Source organism: Nycticebus coucang, chromosome 3 (genome assembly GCF_027406575.1).
Source record: "Nycticebus coucang isolate mNycCou1 chromosome 3, mNycCou1.pri, whole genome shotgun sequence".
Taxonomy (NCBI): domain Eukaryota; kingdom Metazoa; phylum Chordata; class Mammalia; order Primates; family Lorisidae; genus Nycticebus; species Nycticebus coucang.
In genome coordinates this window covers 20,271,142-20,290,611 of record NC_069782.1, presented here as the reverse complement: position 1 = coordinate 20,290,611, position 19,470 = coordinate 20,271,142, and the positions used below count along the sequence as shown (strand labels likewise).

The window sequence follows — 19,470 nt, the reverse complement described above, 5'->3', positions numbered from 1 at the left end:
AATCATATGGTCTTTACTTTTTAGTTTGTTTATGTGCTGAATTACATTTATAGATTTACGTATATTGAACCAGCCTTGAGACCCTGGGATAAATCCCACTTGGTCGTGGTGTATGATTTTTTTGATGTGTTGTTGAATTCTGTTTGTTAGGATCTTATTGAGTATTTTTGCATCAATATTCATTAGTGATATTGGTGTATAATTTTCTTTTCTTGTTGGGTCTTTTCCTGGTTTAGGGATCAAGGTGATGTTTGCTTCGTAGAATGTATTGGGTAGTATTCCTTCTTTTTCTATATTTTGGAAGAGGTTTAGTAATATAGGTACTAGTTCTTCTTTAAAGGTTTGATAGAATTCTGACATAAAGCCATCTGGTCCTGGGCTTTTCTTTTTAGGGAGATTTTGTATAGTTGATGCTATTTCAGAGCTTGATATAGGCCTGTTCAACATTTCCATGTTGTTCTGGCTAAGTCTTGGTAGGTGGCGTACTTCCAAGTATTGGTTGATTTCTTTCAGATTTTCATATTTCTGAGAGTAAAGTTTCTTGTAATATTCGTTAAGGATTTTTTTGAATTTCTGAGGGGTCTGTTGTTATTTCATCTTTACCATTTATGATTGATGAAATTAGAGACTTTACTCTTTTTCCTGGTTAGGTTAGCTAAAGGTTTATCTATTTTATTGACCCTTTCAAAAAACGAACTTTTGGATTTATTAATCTGTTGTATAATTCTTTTGTTTTCAATTTTATTTAATTCTGCTCTGATTTTGGTTATTTCTTTTCTTCTGCTGGGTTTGGGGTTGGAATGTTCTTCCTTCTCCAGTTGCTTGAGATGTCCCATTAAATTATTCCTCTCTGCCCATTTTCTTGAGGCAGGCTGGCAGTGCTATAAATTTCCCTCTTAGGACTGCCTTTGCAGTATCCCAGGTTCTGATAATTCGTGTCTTCATTGTTGTTTTGTTCCAAAAATTTGGTGATTTCCTTCTTAATCTCATCTATAACCCGTCTATCCTTCAGCATAAGGTTATTTAGCTTCCATGTTTTTGTGTGGGTATGTAGATTCCTGTTGTTATTGAGTTCAACTTTTATTCCATGATGGTCTGAGAAGATGCAAGGAATAATTTCTAATTTTTAAAATTTGTTAAGGTTAGCTTTTGGCCTAGGATGTGGTCGATTTTGGAATATGTTCCACGGGCTGATGAGAAGAATGTGTATTCAGTTTTGTTGGGATGAAATGTTCTGTAGATATATGTTAAGTCCAGATGTTGAATGGTTAAGTTTAAATCTAAGATTTCTTTGCTTAGCTTCTTTTTGGAGGATCTATCCAGCACTGCTAAAGGGGTGTTAAAATCTCCAACTACTATGGAACTGGAGGAAATCAAGTTGCTCATGTCTGTTAGAGTTTCCCTTATAAATTGAGGTGCGTTCTGGTTGGGTGCATAAACATTAATAATTGAAATCTCATCATATTGAGTATTACCTTTAACAAATATGAAGTGTCCATTCTTATCCTTCCTTATTTTGGTTGGTTTAAAGCCTATTGCATCTGCAGATAGGATTGCAATGCTTGCTTTTTTCTGCTTTCCATTTGCCTGGAGTCTATATTTGTCTTTTAATGTAAGATGAGATTCTTGTATGCAGCAGATATCTGGCTTGAGTTTTTGTATCCAGTCAGCCAACCTGTGCCTCTTTAGAGGACAATTTAAACCATTCACATTAATTGAGAATATTGATAGGCCTTTTGCGTGTCCGGTGGACATTTTTAATCCTTTTGTGACTGTGGAAGTTGGAATTTGATCAAAGTTTTCTGGATGGGTTTACTTTTGTAGTGGAGTATTATGCTGGTCTTTATGGAGGATAGGTCTGAGAATATCCTGGAGAGCTGGTTTAGTTATGGCAAATTTCTTCAACTTGTGAATGTCATTAAAGTATTTAATTTCTCCATCATGAATGAAACTCAGTTTAGCTGGGTACAGGATCCTGGGTTGAAAGTTATTTTGTTTTAGGAGATTAAAAGTTGATGACCAATCTCTTCTAGCTTGAAAGGTTTCAGCAGAGAGATCTGCATTTACTCTAATATTCTTCCCCTTGTAGGTAATGGTCTTTCATCTGGCTGCTTTCAGAATTTTCTCCTTCATATTAACTTTAGTGAAATTGATTATGATATGTCTGGGGGATGTCTCATTCGGGTTTGAGTCGTGCTGGAGTTCTGAAACTGTCTGCCATCTGAATTTCAGAATCTCTTGGCATGTCTGGAAAGTTATCTTTTATAATCTCATGGACAAGAGACTCTGTGCCTTGTGAAGCCACTTTATTGCTTTCGTGGATCCCTATAAGACAAATATTGGTTTTCTTCAAATTATCCCAGAGCTCTCTGAAAGAGTGATCTGTTTTTGCCTTCCATTTCTCTTCTTCTTTGAGAGTTTGGGAGCGTTCAAAAGCTTTGTCTTCAATTTCAGAAATCCTTTCTTTTGCTTGCTCCATTCTGTTACTGAGGGATTCTACTGTGTCAGATCTTTGAGGGATGCAACTTCTTGTCTCAATGTGTCAAAATCTTTGGTCATTTGGTCTTTGAATTCATTGCATTCTTGAGACATCTTTTGGGTTACTGCTTGGAATTCTAATTCAATCTTATTTGCTATCCAGATTCTGAATTTGATTTCTGACATCTCAGCTATTTGTTTGTGCATGGGATCTTGTGCTGTGTCTGCCCCATTGTTCCTTGGGGTAGTTGATCTACTCTGATTATTCATATTGCCAGAGTTTTTCCATTGATTTCACCTCATGATTGTTTTTCACCATTGCCTCTGGCTGTCCTCAGAGTTGGGGAGGTGTCTCTCCAAGATTAGACCCCAGCATGATCACTCTGTTTTTGCTGGATCTTTGTAGGGAGTGACCCTGTGTAGCTCCTCTGGTGATGCCCCAGCCAGGGAGTTCTGGTTGTGGGAGCAGCTCCGGAGTGTGACACACCTGGATCCAGCAACGGGGCGGGGAGTGGTCCACACAGTTCTGGGGGTGCCTGGCTCCCAGTGACTTTGGCACAGAGGGCCCAAGGCTCCAGCAGTCTCTGGGCAGGAGAAGGGCTCCATGCAGAGGCAAGGAGGGCTCTGGAGGGCACGCGGCTACCAGAGTCCCTGGCCAGACAAGTGGGCGGTGTGGAAGCAGGGAGGGTACAGGAGGGAGGACGTGAGGTTCCATGGCTCCCAGAGTTCCTGGTCAGGGTGTGCGGAGGTCCGGTGGGTGCGGGTCGCGGTGCTGCTTTTATGGAAGTCTGGGCTGGCGCGGGTCGCGGGTTGTGGCGCAGCTCTTACGGAGGTCCTGGCAGAAGCCAGTCGCTGGTCGTGGCGCAGCTGTTACGGAGGTCTGGGTGGGTGCCGATCCTGAGGTCTTTTTCTTAATGGCACCTCCCAACGAAAAAAAATCATAATCATCCTCTACTTGGCCAATTGAAACTACCCTCTCAGCAGCCTCTTCATAATGTTTCGTAGTTTTCAGTGCACCTGTATTTTCTCTCTCTTGTTAGACTTATCCCTAAAAATATCATAGTTTTTGGTGCTATTGTAAATAATACTTTTTAATTGCAATTTTAGTTTCTCATTGCTGCTATAGTACATAAAACAAAATTGATTTTTTCTGTTTTTTTTTTTTTTTTTTCCATCTTTTGGCCGGGGCCAGGTTTGAAATTACCACCTCCAGTATATGGGGCCAGTGCCCTACTCCTCTCAGCCACAGGCACAACCCAAAATTGATTTTTTCTTTTTGAGACAGAGTCTTACTTTGTTGCCCTCAGTAGAGTGCTGTGGTGTCATAGCTCACAGCAACCTCAGACTCTTGGGCTCAAGTGATTCTCTTGCCTCAGCCTCCCTTGTAGCCGGGACTACAGGCCCCCTCCCACAATGCCCAGCTATTCTTTTAAAGCTCTTGCTCAGGCTGGTATTGAACCCATGGTCGGGCAATCCACCTGCCTGGGCCTCTCAGAGTGCTAGGATTATAGGTGTCAGCTACCGTGCCTGGCCGAAATTGATTTTTGCTTATTGATTTTATACCCTGCAACCTTGCTAAACTTACCTTACTAAACTTTTAGTAACTTTTTGATGGATTACAGTAGATTTTCTTCATAGTTAATAATTTCATCTGTGTGTAAAGATAATTTTACTTTGGGTGGTGCCCTGTGGCTCAGTGAGTAGGGCACCAGCCCCATATACTGAGGGTGGTGGGTTCAAACCCAGCCCTGGCCAAACAGCAACAACAAGAAAAAAATAGCTGGGCTTTGTGTTGGGCGCCTGTAGTCCCAGCTACTCGGGAGGCTGAGGCAAGAGAATCACCTCAGCGCAAGAGCTAGAAGTTGCTGTGAGCTGTGATGCCACAGCACTCTATTGAGGGTGACAAAGTGAGACTCTGTCTCTAAAAAAAAAAGATAATTTTACTTCTTCTTCAGTCCATATGCCTTTCTCTTTTTGCCATACTCTACTGGCTAGAATCACCAATAAAATGTTGTGTAGAAATGGTAAGAGCAAGCACTGTTGTCTTGTTCCTGATTTTAGGGGAAAGGCATTCAGCCTTTCATTATTGAGTATGGTGTCAGCTCTAGGATTTTTGTCAACATATTTTATCAGGTTGAAAAGTTTATTTCCATTTTTAGTTTTTTGAAAGTTGTTTTTGTTTTTAATCAGCAGTGGATGTTGGATTTTGTCAAATGTATTTTCTATGCTTATTTTGATTTTAGTTGTTAATATGATAAATTATATTGATTTGCAAGTTTTAATCATTTTTCATTTCTGGGATAAGCTTCACTTGGACATGATGTATTATCTTAAAACTTTCTTTTTGGTACTGTTTTAAATTTACAGAATAACCGAGCAGATAGTAAATATAGTTTCATATATTTGTCTTACTCCACAACCCTTGTTTTTTTTAATTATTTCATTAGTGATACATTTGTTGTAATTAATGAAAAAATATCGATACATTGTTATTATTCATATTACTAGTCCATAGCTTACATTAAGGTTCTTTCTGTTTTACTGTTCTATGGGTTTTGACAAATGCAAAATGAGATGTACCCATCATTATATTTTCACGCAGAACAGTTTCACTTTCCTGAGAATCTCCTGTATTTCACCTATTCATCCCTCGTTTCCTTCCTCTCATCCACTGATCTTTTATTATTCTCTATAGTTTTCCTTTTTGAGTATGTCATAGAGTTAAATCATAAAATCTGCAATTTTTTCAGGCTAGCTTATTTCAGTTAATTCACTAAGATACAGTTTCCTCTGTATCTTTCCATTTCTTCTTATTGCCGAATCATGTTTGACTGTATGGCTGTATCAGAGTCTTTTTTTTCACTCACCTGCTGAAAGACAACCTGAGTTGCCTCTAGTTTTGGCGATTATAAATGAAGCCGCTATACATATTCATGTGCAGGTTTTTGTGCAGCGTTTTCAACTCAGTTGTGCAATTATCTAGGAATGTGATTGTTGTATGGTAAAATTACATTTAGCTTTATAAGAAACTGCCAAACTGTTTTTCAAAGTGGTTGTACTATTATTTTGCATTCCCACCATAATGAATGAGGGTTCCTATCGTATTGTATCCTCATCAGAATTTTGAATTATTAGTGTTTTGGATTGTAACCTTTCTGAGAGATATGTAATCATATCTCATTGCTGTTTTACTTTATAATTCCCTAAAGATATATGATGATGAGCTTCTTTTCATATGCTTATTGATGTCTATATATCTTCTATGATACTGGTTTGGATTTGCTAAACCATTTTCAAGAATATTTACCCCTGTTTTCATGAGGAATATTGATCTACAGTTTCTTTGCTTGCAATGTCTTTGTTTGCTCTTTGTATCAGATTAATGCTGATCTCATAGAAGGTCTTGGGAAGTAGTTTCCGCTTTTCAATTTTCTGGAAGAGTCTGTGTAGAAGTGCCTTATTTCTTTCTTAAACATTTGGTAGGATTCATTACTGAAACCATGTGGATATCCAATTTTCTTTATGGTAATGTTTTTAACTACATACTCAGTTTATTTCACAAATATACTAAGGCTGTTCAAATTATCCATTCATTTTTGAGTGATTTTTGATAGTTTGTGTCCTTCCAGAAATTTTGTCATACATTGTACCCATGGTGGTATTGCTTTTGCTATCTAGATATTCTCAGTTTATTCTGGCCATTTTAAGTTTCCTCAACACAAACACACACACACACAAAAAAAAAAAAAAAAAAAAGGAGGAGGAGGAGGAGGCGGAGGAGAAAGGTAACTATGGGTAATGATGAATGTCTTAATTAATGTCAACCTCTACCAAATTACCACATTGTTCACCTTGACCATATACTATTTTTCCTGTCAATTAAATATTTTAAAATACAAAAAAATCCTGTTTCTAACTTCTTAAGAATTTTATAAGGTTTGATTTCTAAAATTAGAGTAACAGAAACAAACAAAAATAAATAAATACATCAAATAAAACTAGAGTGACAATATAAAAAAGTATATGTCAATATGGTTAAGAAGTACCCAAGAAAATATGAAAGTAGCTCCACTTGATTGTTGCAGGGTCACATATTTTAATGCACGTGAAACGCTGAGAGATAAATATTAAAATGTCCTTAAGAGATTTTATGATAAAAAACTCACAGCTGCACTTTGCACACTACAGTGTGAAATTTTAATAAGGTTACTGAGTGGTAAGTAATTGGGTTTTGTATAGATAAGTAAAATCATTAATGTTTATTATAAAAATATTACTGGTGGATTAAGAATTTTATTTATATAAATAAACCTCTTTTCCTTTTTACATTTCTTGGAGGAATCATTCAATTCCTCTGGGCCTTAATTCATTCACTGGTAAAAATGAGTAAATTAGACTAGATATTTGTTAAGATTTCTTCTAGACTTAAAAATGTTATTATTCTAATTCTTAGAACTTATTTCCAAAACAGTTTACAATGTTAACTGTGAAACAAAGTGTTTGATTCTAAAGTGTTTTAATTTATCAATTTGAATATAAGTATATACAGATGCCTAGTAAATAATTTGTATAATATGCATTGTAAAATCAATTTTTCCCCAAATTTATTTATTTGTAAGGTGCCAATCTGAAGTAATATTGTTTTGGAAAGAAAGGAAATGGAATCACAGATATAATCTTTACATTCCATGTTCCAAAGGAAGATAATGTCTCTTGCAGAAGGTATCTACATAAAATCCAATTCAGGGGGAGGCCTGATTTAGTGTCAGTCCTTTTACTTATTGATCTTGCCAACAAGAAAGGTAAAAGTGAATGTTTTTTAAAAGAAAGTTTGGCCCTGTTGCAGCAGCTATTAAAGTACAGGATTAAGTTGTGGGAATGTAAATTCTTCATGAACCCTAGAAATCAAGCTTGTTTCTATGAAGAACTTGATCAGAAACAAAAGAGTTTTGCTAAATATTATATTGTCTGGATATTCTTTAAGAGTACAATTTATTCTTTAACAGGAGCCATGCTCTGGTTCAGATAGGAAAGTTTCACAGAAAAACTCTGTGGGGTATGTGTAAAAGGAAACATTTAAAAATTATAACCAAAACAGTCTATAAAGGTATAGATTTAGTTATTGCTTATCCTTTCTTACTCTTGGAAAATTTAAAAAACTGAAATTGTTAATGAAAAAGTTCTGGAAATCTGGAGTGTGGCTTGCCATCCAATTTGTCTTTATATCAAAGAAGAAAATAGTACTGAAAGAAAATATTACCATGAGAATGTGACCACTTCTCGCTCCCTACCATAGGAATGTGACCTTTTGTAACTGTTCCAGGAGATAGCCCCAGGAGCTTCAGCAAATGTTTACTATTAAGCAAATATTTGACTGTTAGTCTTGTCTTAAGACAGTTGAATAGTGAACTAGAGTTCTTCTTATCTAGTTAGAGTCCCAGGTGTGTGTATTCTCTCTTACTTTATTAGAGCCCCTGGCATGTCTGCTATTCCTGCCTACTTTGTAGTTTTTGCCTTTATAAGCTTGTAAAAAACTGCTGTGGGGGGCTTGATTTCTCGGCTCCTAAAAGAGTTGTGAGTCAAGTCCCAGTATACTGGAATAAAAATCCTCTTGCGTTTTTGCATCAAGCGACGTCTCTTGCGGTTGATTGGGGTGGTCAGAGCTCCGGGCTGAGTGGGGGGTTCTGCCCCAAGTCTTTCAGTACATTTTAAATAAAGGTGAGGTCAGGTCAATTTGGTGTTCTGCAAGCAGCACTGTCTGCAGCTAATGCTTCTGGTAGTACCCTGAAATGTTAAATATATCCCCGGGCTCACTGTGGATTTCAGCCACAGCTGTAATGACGAGTTTCACTTAATCTCAGATTTGCCTTTTGGTGACAGCAACCCATCTCTGAATGCCTCATTTCTCCACTTTTTGACCTAGTGTCTTTTCCAAGGTCACGAGCCCCCTAGGCCCATGGGCAAATAGATCTCACAAGTATTGAGGAGTAATGACCCTACAAATGGGCCCAGGCTAATGGACAAATGCTCCAGGCTCCAGTTCTTTGAGTGGACAATTCTAAAATCACTGTTCATTCCTAAGGAGGTGCTGGTCCTGGGTTACATCCCAAGTGCCCACAGTGGCAACCTCAGTTCTATACTCTTTATTGGATTTTATTCCCTTTCCCACTCTTCCTGTTCTCTAACTCCTAACACAAAAGGAAATTTACACTGAAGTATTTTTTGTCTCATTCTCTGCTTTCAGAGGAACATACAACTTTGATAGGAGGAGTGACCCTGAAAAGCAGATCTTTAGGCAGGCCCTTATGCTTACTGCCAGGGTAAGCAGATGGTGACAACCTCTGGTGCACATCTTACTTCCTACAAATCTCACGTGTGGTGGGTTGATGAGGAGCTTTGGATTATAAGGTCACCCTCTCACTAGAGTGGTATGGAGGCAAATAATTACAGAATTGGCTAGCATTTGTTAACTGCTTTGGAAGCCTTGAAAAAATAAAGTGGTAGGCCCAGATCAGCCAACTATCAAGTTAGAGCATGCTGGGAAAGCCAAAAGTCCTCCTTGGCGATGGTGAAAGAGCCTATTATCCCCTAAGCCATAGGGCAGCGGTGCTGAAAATTAGTCCCAGAGTGTAATTGTAAGGAGAGCAGAGTGGCCAAGGAGAGAAGGAGGCAGTTTCAACGAGTCTCCTTTGCTAAGTCAGGGCACTTAACATCAAAGGAGAATAACTCTGAGACCTGGGATAAGGAAACTGCGGTGTGGTGGGTTTGCTTGAGCAGCTTGGATCCCTGGTTTCCCCTGAGCCCTCCAGGCTACAAAGGCAGCAGCCTCCCCTCAGGTGAAGTGTTTGCTTGAGGTAGATGCCTTGTAAAATGATTCTTATCACTTCAAGATATGATTGTGCCTCCCCCCATGGCTTTAAGACTAACTAATGTCAGGTTTCAGCTGAGAGGAAAAAGTCTTTGATCTGGGAAGAAATAGCTTATTCGCTTAAAGAGTGTCAGGTACCGGCTGACAAGTGTCGGAAGTATGCTGGAGAGCCTGTGTTTGACAGAGACTGAGAAGACAAAGCTGTCTGGGGGACAGCTTGTAGCCTTGAGAACACTCTGCTCACGATAAGAGTTAATGTCTTAGTAAGGACACACGAGCTGGGCTAAAGAGGCTGTGGGGGTGCTTTCTTGAAACTTGTTTATGCACGGACCTTCCCCCCAGCCCCCATCAGTTCTCATTAGTGTTTGTGTATTTAATGTATGGCTCAAGACAACTCTTTCTTCCAATGTGGTGCAGAGAAGCCAAAAGGCTGGACATCCCTGGATCCCCTCCAAGGTAAAGGACAAGTTATGAACTTGTACCCTTTGTCAGTAAGAACAAGACACAGCATGTTGGGGACTATTATGGCTTTTGAAAGCATCATATACTTTCTTAGGAATATCCCTCTGCCTCATTTATGGGGTGACTTGGAAGGCTGCCAGTTTTATATGGGGCCCAGAATAAGAGAGCTGCCTTTCTCCTTAGATTATATGATCTAGATGCCAGAAACATTTGTGATAGTCATGAACATTGTGTAGCATCTCTGGTAAGCCCCAATTTATTGACAGTACCAACACTTCTGTCCTGGAGCAAAGATCATGCCTTCTCTTTGTTTGAAAAGTGACCTCTGGCATTGCCTCTGTTCCAACAGAAACTGCAAATCTTGATTATATATGACATCGAGTAATGAACTGGAGCTGCCCATCATAACGTAAGTGTTATAACATCAGAAAGTCACAATACATTGTTCAATGGAAATGATACATTTGGGATCTATCCTGAAAAAGTCCAAGAGCACACATAATTCCATGGACAAGTGGCCTATCATTACATCTCCTGCACTAATGTCTCTCCTTCATCCTACTCCTGTCTCTGGGGAAATCCCCCAGGGAGAACTGTAACAGTTATTTATTTCTACAATAACACTAAAACAACCAAAAAATCTCTATGACAATCAGCAATGAGCATTTATTACTCACACATCTAGAGCCAGCTGGGAATCGTCTAGGCAGGTTTCTGGTCTTGGCTGGCGTTGCCCATGTTGTACGTTGGCTGGTAGATGAATGTTACAGCTCAGCTCTGCTCCACATGTCTCTCATCCTCCGTCAGGCTTTCCCAGTCGTGTTCTTCTGTCAATAACAGAGGCACAAGAGAATGCAAGAGCAATCAACTAAGTGTTTTTTCAAGACTCAGCTCAGATCACATTTGTTTACATTTCATTGATCCAAAGCAAATCATGTGGCTAAGTTCAGAGTTCAGAATCAAAAGTTGGTGCAGAATGTTCCACCAAAACTGAGAGGGCAATGCAAAATTATATCTCTCGAAAGGCATTGAGATAGGGAGATGTGAAGCTGTTTTTGCAATATTAACATGCCATCTGACACCAGGGTTCTATAACATGCACCCAAGCCAGAAGATGTCACAGTAGGAATCCAAGGAAGACAAAAAGGGGACCTTGTTCATGCATGGAGCAACCTGACAATGTTGGTGTGAGCCAGAAATGAGTGGCTACATGAGTGGTTGAGGAAAAAAAAAATCTTCTTGATGGGAAGAACTTGAAATAGTACATTTTGCCATCACGATGACAGAGAAAGACACACCTCTATTAAGAACACAGACTTTTCATTGTACCCCTTGATTGCACTAATGTACACAGCTATGATTTAACAATAAATAAATAAAAAAACAACACAGACTTTTAAAAAAGAAAAAAAAGAAAAGAACACAGACTTTTGATCTTGGTGATTGGCTTGGCTGGTCAGGAAAAGGAAAGGAGCAAGTTGGGAAGATTAGAGAAAAAGAATCTGAGTGTGAGGCGTGTGAATGAAACTATGAGAATGGTACACAGAGTTGGAAGATTTCTGTGTTGTGGAATGCTAAAAAGAGAACACTGACTTGAGGAGGCAGACATTCAGTGGACAAGCTGATTTCTGCAGTAGATATCAGCCAGCCTTGTCCCTGATCATCCCTGGCTCACACCGTGAGCTCATGGATGGAGTAATCAGGATAGAAGAGGCGGAGGTCACGCGTGGGCCCAGCAGCTCCAGCTTCCTCTCACTGTGGCTAATGTACCGACTGCCACAGCTCAATACTCAATCTGTCAGCAACACAGACCAAAGATTTGGTAAAACTCCATGAAGAGGTTAACCAGTCACTTGAGAGCAACTTATTTGCATTAAATTCCTTCTATTCTGGAGGAGGAAGCAATTCCTTCCTATTGTAATTAATTCTTACTCTCAGTGTGGGCTTTCCTTCCCTTCTGGCAAGACCTCTGCCAATACTATTATCTGATAGCCCGCACAGTGCCTATATCAACATAGCACTGCCCTGCCCCAGGCACATGGATTATTCTTAGCAAACATAGAAACCAACAATAATCTATTATTGCATGAATTATTGGATCCACGGGTCCCACCATATACAGTAGCATCCAGAAGAAATCAACAAAATAGAACAATGGAATTGCCTATTACAGGCATCAGCTCAGATATAACACACTGTAGGGCTGAGGTGCTATTCTCCAAGATGTGGTATATAGTATGTGCACTAAATCATGGCTAAAATAGAATGCCTTGTCCCTAGTTGCTAGAATTCATGGATGCAGGAACCAAGCGGATAGAAATAGGAATGGCCCTTCATACCACCATTCCCGTGACCTACTTTCATAACTGTGCTTATGAATCTCTGCCACCTTAGGTTTTGTGGAGAATGCTGGTTCCCAGACAAGGCAGGGGCAGGAGGCAGCACACTTCCATGAGGGAGCAGTGAGGGTTTCACTAACCTGAAGCTTCTGCTGCCAATCAGTCCCTTTGGACTGTTCATGCCTGTCAGGTAACAGACAAGAAAGGAGTTAATATGTTGATTAACAGGAGTAGCTAGGGTTGTGATGACAAAATGAAACAGGGAGAATGAGTCTGGAACTCAGGTGATTCACTGGGACATGCCCTGTTGTGAATAGCAAACAGAAAATTGTGGTAACCATAGCTTAAAAAGGGCAAGGTAATGAAGACCCTAGACACTTTAAGAAATAAAGATCTGGCTCACGCTACTGGCAACTAACGTAAAACAGCTGGATTTCTGGTAGAGAACAAGAGAAATCTAAAATGGATGGTGAAAGAAGATGCTTACCACTCGTGGCCTTGGGTTCAGTTGTGCAGTGTTTTAGAGAGACTGTGGCTGGCCATCACCTTGGAGACTTGGTGACAGAGTAGAATTAACAAGGGACTCAAGCGGTTATGAATAGTCAAAGGATAAACAATAGCAAACACGTGTGTTTCTCTGTGTGTGAACATCACATTCTTTTGTCCACTTCTGATATCAGCCACAGCTGTGCTGGACGGTTCTAAGAGAGCTTAGATTTGTCCTTGTTGGTGGTGAAACCCCACTGCAATCATAAGCTATGCTGCTTTCTTTCTGTTCCAAGTCCTTCTTCAATGTTGGAGGAAAATGTTTTCCCACACAACACACAGCCCAGAAGTTCAGGGGTAGTCAATGCGCCCTGAGAGGGAACTCTCAACCAATGGGGGATGGAAACTGGTTAACAAATGATCCCAGGTCCATTAGGTGGACAATTTGGGGGGGACAGTCTGAAAGCTTGAGGTCTTAAGACACTCAAGTCCCAGACGGTAACCTTGATAACATACCTTTATGGTGGTTTCCTTCCTCCTGCCCTCCCTGTTCTTTCACTTCTGCTTTCAGGGGTCAACCTCACAAAGGAACTATATATACTCCAGTCTTTTTCTCAGGTTCTACTTCCAGGTGACCTACATTAAGATGAGCATCATTAATCAAATGCATTTATATACCTTTCCCCATAAGTATTTACACTGTGTGCAAATAATTACTATGAAGAATTATTAGTGAGGTAAAGTGAGAACATTTTAACCCTGTGCAAATTGTTTAGATAACAAAGAAGATGATAAAGAATGGGGAAAAAAGTATCCAATATATCAATACTAATAGGAAACCAATATAGAAACAACTACAGATATGCACAAAAGAAAAAACACAAGTATAGTCTAGCAAGGTGCAGGGGAGAGGGGAAAGAGGGAAGGGGAGAGGATGGAGGGCGACTGGTGGGATCTCACGTAACATGCACAATGTGAGGGTGTTCAGCATGCGCTCTGGGTGAAGGGCTCAACTACAACTTGAACTTCATCTTAGAATTGAAAACAATGTAACCTAAACACTTTTACCCTCATTTTAATCTGAAATAAAAAATAAGAGGCTGATGACAATGATGGTTGCTCACGAACCACATTATAACTATCTTCAATTTCCATCTAATAGTAAATATAGTCATGTGCCACATAACAAGGTTTTGGTTAATCATGGACCCCATTTTTGACAGTAGTCCCATAAGATTGTAATACCATACACATTTTTACTACACATTCTGTTTAGATACAGTAACATGTTGTAGAGTTTTATAGCCAGAAGCAATTGGCTAGACCATCTAGCCTAGGTATGAAGCAGGCTGTACCCTTTAGGTTTGTGAAAGTACATTCTGTGTTTACACAACTAAATTGCTTAATGACACATTTCTCAGAATGTATCCATGTTGTTCATGGCTGTGTTATAAGAATAACTGACTTTAAAAATATCTGAACTAATTGTCAAGTGGTTATAAGTGGTATATGCTTCTAATAAATTCCATATCCAAAATATTTATAAGTTTCAAATTGTCACAGATAATTTCAATCTAATATTTTCTACTAGAAATTTAACAATTCTTATATGAATGCACATAATACTTTTCATGTTAAAATAGTCACAAAAATTCAATAATTCACCTAACCAAATACACTTCTTTGCAGTGAGTCTATTATTGATCACTAAATTCACATTGACTTCCTTTTTAAAATGCTCACTGCATTCCTGAAAAATTCCATCTAAGTATTTGTAGCACTAATTATTCTTTCTTCAGGTTATTCTGTTTTTCAATTCAGGACCCTTTATTTTAGTAACAAGACACATTGGCAGGTTATAAACGCTTTATTTATTTTTTTAAACATACAGGAAGGTTGGTGATATGTGGTCCACTTGATGTTTTTATGACTGTAAGCTAGAGTGCAGGCTCGCTCTCATAGAATGTGAATGCTACCCATGCACGTGTAATTGTAGCTTAGTCGCTAAAGGAAGATTCACTGTCTGAACTTTCTTCTGCAGTTTTTTCACTCTCGCCATTAGGCACTGGAGCATCTGGTCTCCTGAAAGAGAAGAAGAAACTTTCAAGGTTTTGTCCAATTGCAAATAGCACTTACAGACTGTAAATTAGAGTCTTCTTAGAGTATTGCTGCTAATAAACTTGCCACGACTGTGTCTTTATGGGAGGCAGTCTCCCGCTCTATACCGCAGTATGCTTCTCTCTGGCTCTCCGGCACCAGGGGGATTAAATGCTATTCCTGTAGAGGCCACGGCACTATTTTCTCAGGCCAGTCCTCATTCTGTGTGCTATTTCAGCAATTTCAGTTCTCATTACCATGGAGACCCAACCATAGACAGAGATGCAGTCTGTGGAGGCTGGCATGACCAGTGCTAAATCCCTGAAGTCTCGAAGTGCAGAGGAGGTACAGAGAAAGGAAAGCTAGAAATGGAAAGAAAAGGAAAGCCTTCATGTTCAGGAAAGCTGTAGGGAAAAACTTAGCAACTGCAGAGAATTTAAGAATGGCTATTAAAAAATATACGCAATATGGGAATTTTGTGGGGAAGGAGAGGGCCTTGTCAAATAAAGTTCTTAATGTTTGTTTTCACTTGCACATTTTACCTTTAGAGAATAAATATAAAAACTATGAGTTAGCAAAAATTCTGTTTCAAAGATCCCCTAGGCACAATAAAGAGACAGGAGAATGGTTAAACTCCATCTTTGCAAAGATGTGCTATAATAAACCAAAATGAAATTTTAATGGAGTTATTAAAACAGTCAACTAGATAAGCCCCAATAGCATTTGTGCCAGTGAATCCTTTAATTAATACAGTGGTACTATCACTCGGCTTCTATTCATTCTCACCAAGAAAGTAAATTAAGCAGGGAAAGTACACTTTGGGGAAAATTAAGAGAAAAAGGAAGAATAATACAGCTGCTATATCTTAATTTATAAAAACCACCATACTTCTTTCTTCCTCAGGCTCCTTGATTCTTATTAAAGATTTAAGGAAACTCAACAACAACAACAACATAAAAAAACTCTTTTTGGCCACAAATAGAAATTACTATTACTAAAATAAGAAAATAAGATAGTGTATGATCTAACAGTTACTTTTGGGTATTCAAAATAATGGCCTGTATGTTTTAATATGTTTGGCATGCCATAAAACAGAAAGAAATGCTTCCATTGCTCTCTAGCTGTAAAATATAATAAACCCATTTGCTCTGCTGAACAATTTTAGATTATGCCTATAAGGAAGATCTGTATGCACCCAATACAGTAAAACTTTAAAGGTGGGTACAACATTTCTAGGTTTTGAAAGATGTTCCATCTGCCTACAATACTAACTTGGGACCATCATCTTCATCATTCTTTGTTAGAAGCAACAACTCTAGAAGTAGTAGGCATAAATAGTGGGTACATTTTTTCCCAGTAAATTTCCCTTTGCTATATAGTTGATTTCCTACTGATCTCACTTTTTTTTTGGGGACAGAGTCTCACTATGTCATCCTCAGTAGGGTGCCGCGGCTTCACAGCTCACAGCAACCTCAAATTCTTGGACTTAAGTGATACTCTTGCCTAAGTCTCCCAAGTAGCTGGGACTACAGGTGTCCGCCACAATGCCCAGCTATTTTTTGGTTGCAGTTGTTTAGCCGGCCCAGGCCGAGTTTAAATCTGCCACCCTCAGTGTATGTAGCTGGTGCTGTAATCACTGTGCTATGGGCGCCGAGCCTGTTTCCACTTCATTAAAAAGGAATATGTTACCAGAGGGAATTACTTCAAAACAACATTAAGATTATATTGGTACCTATGACAACTCAAACAAATAAAACAATATACATATAGCTCCCTAAAATAAATGCTATTTAAGCAAAGGATAAAGCAGTTTAGGTTCTATAAGGAGTGAAATGATAGAATTCTCTAGTATAATTATTTATTGATACATGGGATGTTGTATCACATAGCAGTTAAGAACACAGGCTCTGGGGCCAGATTGGCTGTGTTCAGATCTCAGCCTTGTGTCTTACTTGTTGGCCAACTTTGGGGAAGTTATTTAACTACTGTGTGCCCAACTAACTGATTAGATTGCTGTAATGATGAAGTTAGATTAATACATGTAAAATATATTGAATTATACCTGGCACAAAGTAAGTACTAAATAAATATTACCCGTTATTATTAAAGTATTTTCATTACGATGCACTTATTATACTACTTGCTAGAAACTGTTAGGTATTGGGGATAGAGATGAACAAGGAATTATCTTCTGCTGAGAAGCAGAAGATACTTTAATGGAGGAGACAGAAATGCAAACAAATTCCTGTTTTACAGTGTGATACAGCCACGTGCTACATAATGTTTCAGTCAATGATGGGCCACGTAACAATGGTCCCATAAGATAATGGAACTGAAAAATTTCTAGTATGTATATTTACTATATACTATATTATTTTAGAATGTACTCCTTTTACTTATAAAAAAAAATTAACTGTAAAATATCCTTAGGCAGGTCCTCCAGAGGGTATTCCAGGAGAAAGTATTGTTACCATAGGAGATGACAGCTCCAAGTACGTTACTGCCACTGAAGACCTTCCAGTGGGACAAGATATGGAGGTAGAAGGCAGTGATATTAATGACCCTGACCCTGTATCATGTGTCTGCTGTGTTCTCTTTTTTCTTGAGACAAGAGTCTTATTCTGTTGCCTAGGCTACAGTGGCATGGGGTCAGCCTAGCTCACAGCAACCTCAAACTCCTGGGTTCCAGTGATCCTCTGTCTCAGCTTCCCTCTTAGCTGGGATTTTAGGCATCCACCACAATACCAGGAGAATTTTTCTATTTTTAGTAGAGACAAGGTCTTGCTCTTGTTTAGCCTGGTCCCAAATTCCTGAGCTCAAGGGGTCCTCTTGCCTTAGCCTCCCAGAGTGTTAGGATTCTAGGTATAAGCCACTGAACCTGGCTTATATCTTAGTTTTTAATAAAAAAGTTTAAAAAGTAAAAATAAATAAATAAATAAAAATTTTAAACATGGAAAAAAGCCTAGAAAGATATAAAGATATAAAGCATTTTTGTATAGCTATACAATGTATTCATGTTTAAACTAAGTTTAATTACAAATGAGTCAAAAAGGTAAAAAAATAAAAAAAAAAATAAAGTTGGGTGGCGCCTGTGGCTCAGTCCGTAGGGCGCCGGCCCCATATGCCGAGGGTGGCGGGTTCAAACCCGGCCCCGGCCAAACTGCAACCAAAAAATAGCTGGGCGTTGTGGTGGGCGCCTGTAGTCCCAGCTACTCGGGAGGCTGAGGCAAGAGAATCACTTAAGCCCAGGAGTTGGAGGTTGCTGTGAGCTGTGTGATGCCACGGCACTCTACCGAGGGCCATAAAGTGAGACTCTGTCTCTACAAAAAAAAAATAAATAAATAAAGTTATAGTGAGCTAAGGCTAATTTATTATTGAAGAAAAATATTTATTTTTTAAGGGACAAGAGTCTTGCTCTGCCATTCAGTCTGGAGGGCAGTGGCATGATCATAATTCACTGCAACCTTTAACTCCTGGGCTCAGGCAATCCTCCCACCTCAAACTCCTAAGTAGCTGGGACTACAGGCATGCACTACCATGTCAGGCTATTTTTTTTTTTTTTTTAAAGAGACAGGGTCTTCTTAAAAAAAAAAGACCAGGTTAGTCTTAAACTACTGGTCTCAAGTAACCCTCCTGCTTCGGCCTCTAAGTGCTAGGTCTACAGGTGTGAGATACCATGCCAGGGCAAGGAAAATATTTTTTAATGAATTTAGTGTAACCTAAGTGTATAATGTTTATAAAGTCTACAGTATATACAGTAATATCTTAGTCCTTCATATTCACTCACCACTTACTGACTCAACCAGAATAATTTCCAGTCCTACAAGCTCCATTTATGGCATATGTCCTATTCAAATGTACCATTTTTATCTCATATACCATATTTTTACTGTATATCTTTTCTTTTCTTTCTTTTTTTTTTTTTATTAAATCATAGCTGTGTACATTAGTATGATCATGGGGCACCATACACTTGGTTCACAGACCGTTTGACACCGTATATCTTTTCTGTGTTTACATACATATAAACCTACCTATAGTATTTGGTACAATAACATGCTGTACAGGTTTACAGCCTAGGTGTGTAGTAGGCTATACCACCTAGGGTTGTGTGAGTATACTCTATGATGTTTATACAACAACAAAATCACTTAACAACACCTTTCCCATGGCATAGCCCTGTTGTTAAGCTGTATATATAAGGGTGTGAAAAGAAAAAGTAGTTATCTCTTTCAGAGTTGGTCAGAGAAGGCTCCAAAGAGGCAGAAACACTTGTGAAGAGTTCTGAGACATGAGCAGGAGTTTGTCAGGAACAGAAAAGGAGGACACGAGTGAGAACCAGAGCATCCTGAGGAAAGAGCAAAATGGTAATGGTGTGGCATGCTGCGTTCGGGAACTACAGGTCATTTGGGAAAGGTACAATAATAGATGAGATTAGACCATTTGGCAGAAGCAATAGGTGAAGGGTGGGAAGAAGGTATACAAAATGTTGAGTTTTTCACTGAAATGGCAAAATTAAGCTTGGGATTCTTATGTGCTCATTTATTTTTTAAATTAAGATATATAATCCATACCATAAAATCTACCATTTTAAAGTATATAAATTGGTGGGTTTTCTTTTCTTTTTTTTTGGGGGGGGGGGGTGGCCAAAATCTCACGTTGTCACCCTTGGTAGAATATTGTGGCATCATAGCTCACAGCAACCTCAAACTCTTAGGCTTAAGTGATTCTCTTGCCTCA

General features: G+C 38.9%; 1 protein-coding gene and 1 long non-coding RNA gene across 4 annotated transcripts in view; both read right to left on the bottom strand.

Moving 5' to 3' along the window:
- LOC128580723 (uncharacterized) overlaps positions 1-13,269 on the bottom strand; it is an 82,239-nt gene extending 68,970 nt beyond the window's left edge. The window contains exons 1-3 of the long non-coding RNA XR_008378731.1: positions 13,150-13,269; positions 12,288-12,330; positions 10,486-10,632 (exon numbers count right to left, since the gene is read on the bottom strand). This is a non-coding gene — a long non-coding RNA (uncharacterized LOC128580723). The remainder of the gene's footprint in view (positions 1-10,485; positions 10,633-12,287; positions 12,331-13,149) is intronic.
- A 1,212-nt stretch (positions 13,270-14,481) lies between these two features.
- The window catches only part of WASHC3 (WASH complex subunit 3), a 50,334-nt gene continuing 45,345 nt past the window's right edge, over positions 14,482-19,470 (bottom strand). For all 3 annotated transcript variants that reach the window (XM_053582969.1, XM_053582970.1, XM_053582971.1), the window contains one exon: positions 14,482-14,715. In XM_053582969.1, coding sequence (XP_053438944.1) covers positions 14,631-14,715 — 85 coding nt within the window. In that variant the 3' untranslated portion in view covers positions 14,482-14,630. The remainder of the gene's footprint in view (positions 14,716-19,470) is intronic.